The 10401-nt window shown below is 29.1% G+C and overlaps 1 protein-coding gene and 2 pseudogenes across 1 annotated transcript; all 3 read right to left on the minus strand.

The window, feature by feature from the left end:
• Positions 1-606: 606 nt before the first annotated feature.
• LOC108747408 (mevalonate kinase-like) lies at positions 607-2024 on the minus strand. The gene is made up of 2 exons (XM_018484834.1): positions 1039-2024; positions 607-864 (listed from the first exon to the last, which is right to left on the minus strand). The coding sequence occupies exons 1-2, from the start codon at positions 1984-1986 to the stop codon at positions 607-609; spliced, it is 1206 nt and encodes a 401-aa protein (XP_018340336.1). The 5' UTR covers positions 1987-2024.
• An 806-nt stretch (positions 2025-2830) lies between these two features.
• On the minus strand, positions 2831-6576 carry LOC108747309 (annotated as a pseudogene).
• A 1697-nt stretch (positions 6577-8273) lies between these two features.
• Positions 8274-9779, minus strand: LOC108747310 (annotated as a pseudogene).
• Between the last annotated feature and the right edge of the window lie 622 nt (positions 9780-10401).

A 10401-nucleotide genomic window follows, 5' to 3' on the forward strand; every position in this document is an offset into this window, starting at 1 on the left:
ATATAATACATATTTTATAAAATAAAACATATATCTGTAAAATATATATCTTCATATATCACCTAATACATATGGATTTTATTACAATTTTTAGAAGCAAATATTTTACATTATTTAATCAATATTCTGTTATCTTATCTAATTCGATAAATGCGAATTTCTATACTCAGTCCATTAATGCGTACAAAATGTACTATATAAAACTTTTCTGCATAACGTGCGTTATAAATTAATTCGATAAATGTCATACAAACAATCGAAACATAAACATTATACAATACGATTGAATATGACTCAATCTATCTATCAAAAAGTAGCGATTACAGTAAATATTATTGTCATTTTTCATATAATTTTATATAATATTATATTTATCTAATATTTTATTACATATTTTAGAAGCAAATAATCTTATCTAAAATATCAATCATAAAAATCTTATTTAATTCGAAATGCGAATTTCTATACTTAGTCCATTATTGCGTACAAAATGTATTATATAAAACTTTTCTACATAACGTGCGTCATAAATTCATAGCATGAGCTTTTTTTATTCATTGTTTATGTTCAACTATTCATATTGTACAAATTATTGATTTCAACATGTTATTCAACTCTTACTCCGCTACAATTCAAACTGGCTATCTTGGTAGGGAAATTATGCGATACAAATATCTTGATCAGATCTTGGATGTATTCATCTGAGTTGCTTGGTAGCAGCAAAATAAATACGTATCCACCTGCGCGGATGGCGGTGATTTTTGCTCCAAGTGAAGAATTTCGCGCAATTGAGCAAATAGCGTCTATGTTTGGATGTGATGTGCCTAATGCTTTTAGTAGTCCTTGATTCATGTGAAAGAGATCCTGCAAAGTACGTTAAAAAACGATTAAAATTATCAGCGTATAGCTATGCACGAGAACAATAATGACGATAATTTTAAAAGATAATTTTAAATATGTGCCTTTTCTTTCAGCACGCGGGACCAACGCCAAAAACATGCAGCTAAATTATATTAAAATTCGTAGAATGAGACTTACTATTAAATTTTTATAATAGTTTATGAGACGAACTGAATCAGTTTCAACGACCTCTTGCTGTTTTAAGGAAAGTGTTTCTCTTTTAATCTCCTTAAAGGTTTGAATAAGTTTTTTCCTTATAGTCTTGATACTATTTAGAATAACATCAACGGAAGAAGATAAATACTCTGTCATGCTCACTTTCATTTCCACTTCCATTTGCTCGATTTCCTGGCTAACATGTGAAAAGACCAGCAGGATCTTCATGCTCGGCAGGTCAGAAAAATAATTTAACTTTTTTAACAGTTTCTTTTTTTTAACTACCTGTATCATGCCATACGCAGATATTATGACGTTGATTATATTTGAGGAATTATATACAATTTTCTCACAAATGTGAGCATATTTCTCGATATGTACAAGATCTTTAGATTTAAATATGTAACGGACCTTTCCTTTCTGCAGGAGATACCAACGAAAAAAACATGCCGCTAAACATACTATAAACGAGGTGGAACTGCCCAAACCCTCCCCAATCGGTAATTCCGATGAAAGTTCCACAACGAAAGATGAGTTTATAATGATGTTTTTATGATAGCTGATAGTAACAAGAAGAAAAAAGAAAGCTTGTAAGCTTAACTGATGTGCGCGATTGTCGGGATCGTAATTGCCGGGAAAGCCAGTTAAGAATTTAATAAAGTTTTGTACTGATTGAAGCACCTGAAGAGGATTAAGTGTCCGATTGTAATTTTTTTTGAAAAAATGTAAGAGAAATATGCGTAAAGGTATCTTCATGTGTAATCGGATACTGGAAAATTTTATTTCGATAAAATCTTTTTGAACTGCTTCTGTAGGAAATGATGAGAATGTAAGTACGGTACGCATGTCTAAGCTGGCTGCTACACAACTTTTTTTACATTTTCCACATAAAATCACCGTGCCCGGTGCAGACACATTGAATCTGTACATGACCTTCAAGACGAAAAATTTATTTATAATTCGAAGAACAGGCGTAATGTCGATTGATTAATCGTAATAAGTCAGAGACAAAATCCGTTAATCCTGTAAATATGAATTCTATTTATCAAAGCAACAAAATTGTTCACTAGTATACTCTTATTATATATCAATTAATGAAATGCTAATTACGACAAATGTAATTCATTACCAATTCGTTATCGATTCTCTGTGATTCATGCGTGGAAAAGATCCAATAAGTTTCAACTCACAATCAGATCAGTTTCTCGGTTTATCCTCTTGATTTAATAGTGTCAGCAAGACAATGCCATTTATCTTCACTTTATTTATGTACAAACCTGGATTACATATTCTTCATTATTGAAATTGAAAACATTAGGGTATGTATATGCAGAATATTGCTTTTAATGTAATATTAAGAACCTTGTCTTGATACTTGATGAAATCGAAGATGATAAAATTTAACAATTAGAAGATTTGCAATGGTCAGATTGACCTGTCGTCATATTTAGTATATGTAGAACTAAGGACAATGTCTTTTCAGAGCGTTAATAATGTTTATAACTAGAAACGATTTCTCCTCAGTAAGGATAATATAGTTTAATAATCTCAAATTACACAAACAATCATTTACAATAAATGTAAATACAACTTACATACTTAAATTGTTAACACGCGCGTATACAATTATAACATAAAATTTAATTTTTTTTCATATCGTGTGTTCGTAAGGTGAGTTATTCATTATTTATACTTAACTATTGATATTACGAATAAGTTATTGATTCCAACATGCTATTCAATTCTCAATCCGTTGCAATTTAAAATGGCTATTTTAGAAGATCAATTTACGTCTGGAATGTCCTGGTAAGACCTTGAATGTTTTCATCTGTGCTATCCGATAACAAAATAAAATTACTTTCATTGCAATCTTTCCAGGGAATAAAAAATTTTGATCAATTGAGCAAATAATGTCCAAATTTACGATATGCCTAATGATTTTAATAGTCCTTGATTCACATGAATAATATTCTGCGAAATATATTAAAAAGTAATTAAATATTTTAGCGTACGTACGGAACTCTTCAAGAAACAATTACTACAAGTACGTCCTGTAATAAAATTATACCAAAGTAGGTATCGAAGTTCGGATAACAAGACTTACCAATGTTTTATAGTTCCAATGTTTTATTTATTATATTATAACAAGACTTATCAATGTTCTATAGTACCAATGTTTTATCTGTTATATTAATAGGTTGGCTGTTATTACACTTTTTCAAACAATTGTGTGTCTTTATATTATTAATATCAAGCATGTGAATAAACTTAGTTGATATTACTTCGACATTATTCAAATTAAAATCGATTAACATAGATGGATTTTTTTACGCTTCAAAATTTATACTCTTTTTGCTTACCAACTCGATTTTCGTTTTCTGGCTAATATTCGAGAAGATTAGCAAGATTTTGAAGCCTAGCAAATGAGAAAAAGACTTTGATGTCAACATACAATACATATTACCTCTCCGTCGAATATTTTTATCATGCTGTACGTGGATGTTATGATACCGATGTTAGTCAAGGAATTGAATATAATAAAATCACAATCTTGAACATAATTTGAGATTTTCTTGAAATCTTGTTTGACGAATTCAAGAGGTCAATTCCTTTCTGCAAAAGATATCAACGCCAAAAGCACGCTGCGAGACGTACTGCGAACGATGTCGAAATATCCAAATCTTCTCCGATCGGCACTTCCGTTAACAGTTTTACAATAAAAGATGATAATATGTTGATATCTTTTTAAAACTTATAAGGATTGAAGGAAAAAGAATGCATATAAACTTAATTGAGTTTGGTTGCTAGGTTTGTATAAGTCGTCATAATCCGTCATGGAAGTGATAAAATTTTTTACTATTTTATGCAACAAAAAAATAAATAATTGTAATTTTCGCCAAAGAAGTGTATGAAAAACTAACGTAAAGCTATTTTTATTTGTAACTGGATATTGGACCGTGCGGACAAGTTGAACTTGTACATGCCTTTCACGAAATATTTATTGTCCAAAGAGCAGGTGTAATGTCGAGTGACAGATCGTAAAAATCAGACACGTAACTTGTGAATCCTGTAGATATGAATCCTGTTCAATAAAGCCAAATAATCGTTCACAAGTACTTAATATCATACATTCGTTATACATTAATGAAACATACTAACTTTATTACTTTTTTTGTAAATTAATGAAGAATACTGATCGCTACAAATATAATTCATTTTACTAATTTATTATCAATTTTTTTACGATCTATGCGTGGATGAAATCTAATTCAACTTTACTCAGTTTTCTGATTTGTTTTTGCTAATATTGTCAGAATATACTGCAAATTATATTTATTTTTTGTGTAACTCTGGAGTTATTATTAGCTGCATTCTGCAGAAAAAGCAGTTTTGTAAAATTCTTTTATATATTGGGTCGTCCGGAAAGTCCGTGCGTATTTTCCGCGTATTTGTCATTTTTTATCTTATAGCTTTTCATTGGATCAAAATATATAAATCAATTATATTCAAAAATTTTGCGAGAGTTGTAAAACTGCTTTTTCTGCTGAACCGAGTCATTGAGAACGATTTCTTTTTTATGAAGATAATTTAATTCGATAAATAACGTACAAGCAGTTGGAACATAAACACAAATGTAAATACAATACGTCTGAATATGATAATACTCAATCAATCTATCAGTCAGAGAACAGCGATTACAGTAAATGTCATTGTCATTTTTCATTTAATTTCACGTTATAATTATTAACGTGACGAATAGGAACCTTATGATTTTATTGTTATAAAAATAATCAATTTTGCATATAATATAAGTTAAAATAATAAAATATTTGCTTATAATTAGGTAATAACAATATTAAATCTATTTTATTGTATGTGTAAATCATTTATTATATTATGCTTATTACATACATTTTTATGTTTTTATATATAAATATATATATATATATATTTAAATATATATATATATTTAATACGTATTTTATTACATATATTTAGAAGCAAATATCTTATATTATTTTATTAATATTTTATTATTTTATCTAACTCGATAAATGCGTATTTCTATACTTGTCCATTAATATAAAATATATTATATAGGACTTTTTATAACATAACATGCTTAGTATGAGCTTTTTCAATTCATTGTTCATATTCAGCTACTCATTACTGAGTAGTGCTAATTATTGATTTCAACATGTTACTCAAATCTTACTCCGCTCCCATTCAAACTGGCTATTTTGGCAGGAAAATTGTGTGACTCAAAAATCTTGATCAGATCTTGGATTAATTCATCTGAACTATTTGGTAACAACAAAATGAATACGTATTTACCTCCGCTACTAACGATTTTTCCTCCAAGTGAAAAATCCCGCGCAATTGTGCAAATAGTATCCTGGTTTGGATGTGATGTGCCTAATGCTCTTCGTAATCCCTGATTTATGTGAATGAGATCCTACAAAGTACGTTAGAATATGTTTAAAATTATCAACGTATAGCTATGTATGGGAAAAATAATCACGATGACTGTAAGAGACAGTTTCAAACAAGTGTATTAATTAAATTATATCAAAATTCATAGAATGAACTTACCGCTAATTTTTTATATAAGTTTATCAGATGAATTGAATTAATTTCATCGATCTTCATCTGTTTTAAGGAATATGTTTTTTCGTCAATCTCTTGAAGCGTTTCATTAAATTTTGTCGATACAGTCTCGATACTTTTTAGAACAAAAGCAACGGTAAAAGATAAATGCTCTTTCACTTTCATTTCCATGCTTTGCTCAATTGACTGGCTAATATTCGAAGAGACCAGTAGGATCTTTATGCTTGACACGTCAAAAAAACTGTATACCTGCGAATTCTCGTCCAACATTTTTATCAGGCCATACGTGGATATTACGGTGTCGGTTATATTTGAAGATTTGTATACATAATTTTCACAATCGGTGGCATAATTCATGATATGTTGGAGATCTTTAGGCTTAAATGTGTCGCGGATCTTTCTTTTTTCCAGGAGATACCAACGAAAAAAACATGCCGTTAAACATACTACAAATGAAGCTGAACTACCCAGACTCTCACCAATCGGTAATTCCGATGAAAGTTCCACAATAAAAGAGGATTTTATAATGATCTCTTTTTGGAAGCTAATACTAGCGAGAAGAAAAAAGAAACCTTGTAAGCTTAATTTATGAGTTTGGTTGTTGGGATCGTATATGCCTTCATAGTCCGTCATGGAATTGATAAAGCTTTTTACTTTTTCATGTAACATAACAGGAAAATATATGAAACCGTAATTTTCGTCAGTGAAACATCTGTAATATTGGTCTAAAGGTATTTTCATGTGTAACTGGATACTGGAGAAATTTATTTCGATGAACTCTCTTCGATCTACTGGAGGAAACAATGAGAATGTAACTACGGTACGCATATCTAAGCTGGCTGCTACACAACTTTTGTTACGTTCTCCACATAAAAGCATCGTGCCCGGTGCGGATAAGCTGAACTTAAACATGACCTTCACGACAAAAAATTTATTTATTATCCGAAGAACAAGCGTAATGTCGATTGGTAGATCGTAAAATGTCAGACACAAAATCCGTTAATCCTATAAATGTGAATTCTACATATCAAAGAAAGAAAATCGTCCAGAACTTAATATATATTACTTTTGTTGCACATCAATTAATGAAACACTAACTGCGATAAATGTAACTCATTACCAATTTATTGTCAATCCTCTGCGATTCATGCGTAGAAAAAATCCAATAAGGTTCAACTCACAATCAGATCAATTTCTCGGTTTATCCTTTTGGTATCAGCAAGACAACGCTATATATCTTCACTTCTTGTACGTATAATTCTGGATTACATATTCTTCATTATTGAAATTGAAAACGTTAGAGTATATATATATATAAATAATATTAGAATATTACTTTTAACGTCAAATATTACTTTAATAGTCAGAGTCTTGTCTTGATACACACAAATCGAAGATGATAACTAAAATTAAGCAATTAGAAATGATCAATTTTCAGATTGATCCGCCGTCTTCCTGAGTATATGTAGAACTAAGAATAATATTTTCAGAGCAGAGTTATAAACATTTATAATGTTTACAACAAGAAAGGATTTCTCCTGTTTAAGGACAATTTAGTTTAATAAATTCAAACCACCCAAACAATTAGAACATAATATACAAATATAATTACTATTTATGTACAATAAGAATGATATTTTAGACCGTACATGAGAACACAATCGATAAACTAGAAGCCTATACCGAAAACTGGTTTAATATTTTTAATATTTTTAAGTAATTTCTATGTAAATTTATATACTAAATATATACAATATTTATTTAAATTGCGCACCGAAATGATTGAACTTGTAAATGCAATCAAACTACTATAGTAATATCACAAATTAAATTAATAAACAATTTAATAATTTGTTGCTCAATCTAGGATTTTATTAGAAAGATGTTAATGTATTGAAAAGCTGTAAATAAATTTATTGCGAAAAATATTACCTCGGCCAGGAGTCGAACCGGGATCTTTTGTATTCCGTACGAGCGTCCTAAATCTTTAGAATACAGCTTATATATTTAATCCGTTAACGCGCGCAGAATTATTATATAAAATTCTACTTTTTTTCACAATGTGCGTTCTTAACATGAGTTATTTGTTATTCATATTTAACTATTGATATTACGAGTAAGTTATTTATTCCAACTATTAAGCTATTCAATTCTCAATTCATTGCAATTCAAAGTGGCTATCTTCAGTACTACTAAAGAACTCAGATTAAATTAAATGTCATTTATATGTATACGTAGACGTACGCATACATACACAATTGTTAAATAAAAAGATAGAGAAATATACATAGTATGTAAATATAATTAATAATAACGTATAATTTATAAAAAAATGTTATACACAATAAATAATTTAAAAAATTCAATTTATAACCAAACATTTTGACGCTTTCATATATTATTAGCTAAAGTTAATACTTTAATATCATCTTATTATATACTCTTAATATATAGTATATATTTGTATTTTTAATATTATTTTAATAACAGAGAATATATATTAAACTCTACAATATATCTGTACATCTCTGCATATTTGTTGTAATTAAGTCATCTTAACAATACGTTGCTTATATATTTATTTGCCCATAAAATTGTTAATTTGATCGTTATTCTCTTATTTCTCTACAATTCAAAGTAACTATCTTAGCAGGGAAATTATACGACTCCAATATCGTGATAAAATCGTGGATGGCCTCATCTATGCTATTCGATAACAAAATGAAAGCGTATCCACCTTCACCCTTTACTCGCAAACTTCTTCGCGAATGAAAGACTTCGAGCAATTGCGCAAATAATGCCCAGGTTTGGATGCGACATGTCTAATGTATTCAGTAATCCTTGATTCATGTGAATAATATCCTGCAAAATACGTTAAAAAATAATTAAAGTTTCCAACGAATAGCGATATATGGAAATCTTTAAAAGACGATCGTCACAAGTACGTCGTGTAATAAAATTATACCAAAAGTAGGTATACCGAACCTTAGATAATAAGACTTACCAATAATGTTTTAATTATCTGTTATATTAATAGATTGGCTGTTATCTTTTTCGAACAATTATATATTTTTATGTCAATAATATCAAGCACATAAATAAACAGTTGATATTATATTGATATTACTTCGATACTATTCAGGAAATCGATTAACAAATTTGGATTCTTCAACGCTTCAATTTTTATACTCTTTTTGCTTTTCGTTTTTTGGTTAATATTCGAAAAGACTAGCAGAATTTTTATGCCTGGCAAATTAGAAATAGACTTTGATGTCGGCGTATTTATTACCTCTCCGTCGAATATTTTTATCGTGCCATACGTGGATATCAATCTTAGTCGAGGAATTGTATAAATAGAATCACAATCTTGAGCATAATTCGAGATCTTCAGGAGATCTTGTTTGCCGAATTCGTAGAGGTCAGTCCTTTTTTGCAAAAGGGACCAACGCCAAAAACATGCCGAGACATACCGCTAACGATGTTGAAATGCCTAGACTCTGTCCAATCGGCAATTCCGTTGATAATTTCACAATAGAACATGATGATATGTTGATATGTTTTTTGCGACTTATAAGAATGAGAAGAATAAAGAATGCTTGTAAACTTAATTGATGAGTCTGGTTACTGGGTTTGTATATGCCATATAGTCATGGAAGAGTAAATAACATTTTTTACTATTTCATGCAACGTAACAACAAGAGAATAAGTAATTGTAATTTTCGCCAAAAAAGTGTATGAAAAATTGACGTAAAGATATTTTTATGTAATGTGTAACTGGATACTAAACCGTGCCTGGACAAGTTGAACTTGTACATGCCTTTTACGAAAAATTTGTTATTCAAAAAACAGGTGTAATATGGAATGACAGATCGTAAAAATCAAACACGTAACTTGTGAATCCTGTAGATATGAATCCTATTCAATAAAGCGAATCGTTCAGAAAATCGTTCACAAGTACTTAATATCATACATTTGTTATATATTAATGAAACACACTAACTATATTACTTTTTTGTAAATTAATCGGAAATACTGATCGCGATAAAAATATAATGCATTTTACTAATTCATTATCAATTTTTTACGATCCATGGAAGAAATCTAATAAGATTCATCTTTGCTCAGCTTTTCGACTTGTTTTTGTCAATATTGTCAGAATATACCCAAATTCATTTTTTGTATAACTCTGGATTTATTATTAGCTGCATTCAGCAGCAAAAAGCAGCTTTGTAAAATTCTTTTATACGATTTGTCATGCCCTTATAATTTTCACTGGATCAAAATACATAAATCAATCATAATCAAGAATTTTGCAACAGTTGTAAAGCTGCTTTTTCTGCTGAATCGAGTCATTGAGATTAAGAACGATTTCTTTTTTTTGAGGATAATTTAATTCAATGAAACAGGCGAACAAACAGTTGGAACATAAATACAAATGTAAATACAATACGATTGAATATGACTCAATCTACCTATCAGAAAACAGCAACTACAGTAAATGTAATTATCATTTTCCATTTAATTTCAAGTTATATTTATTAACATGACAAATAGGAACCTTATGAGTTTATTGTTATAAAAAATAATCAATTTTGCATATAATATAAAATAATAAAATATTTGCTTATAATAAAATAATAATGATATCAAATTTATTTCATTATTGTACGTGTAACTTATTTATTATATTATGCTTATTATATACATTTTCATGTTTATATTATGTGTATATATATA

Source organism: Trachymyrmex septentrionalis, unplaced genomic scaffold (assembly GCF_001594115.1).
Source record: "Trachymyrmex septentrionalis isolate Tsep2-gDNA-1 unplaced genomic scaffold, Tsep1.0 scaffold2, whole genome shotgun sequence".
Lineage (NCBI taxonomy): Eukaryota > Metazoa > Arthropoda > Insecta > Hymenoptera > Formicidae > Trachymyrmex > Trachymyrmex septentrionalis.

Bases quoted from the DNA above. Each gene is read 5' to 3' on its own strand.
- LOC108747408 (XM_018484834.1), bottom strand. From the start codon at position 1,986: ATGTACAGATTCAATGTGTCTGCACCGGGCACGGTGATTTTATGTGGA. The intron at 865-1,038 runs GTAAGTCTCATT...CGTACTTTGCAG, and splicing joins ACTATTATAAAAATTTAATA to GATCTCTTTCACATGAATCA.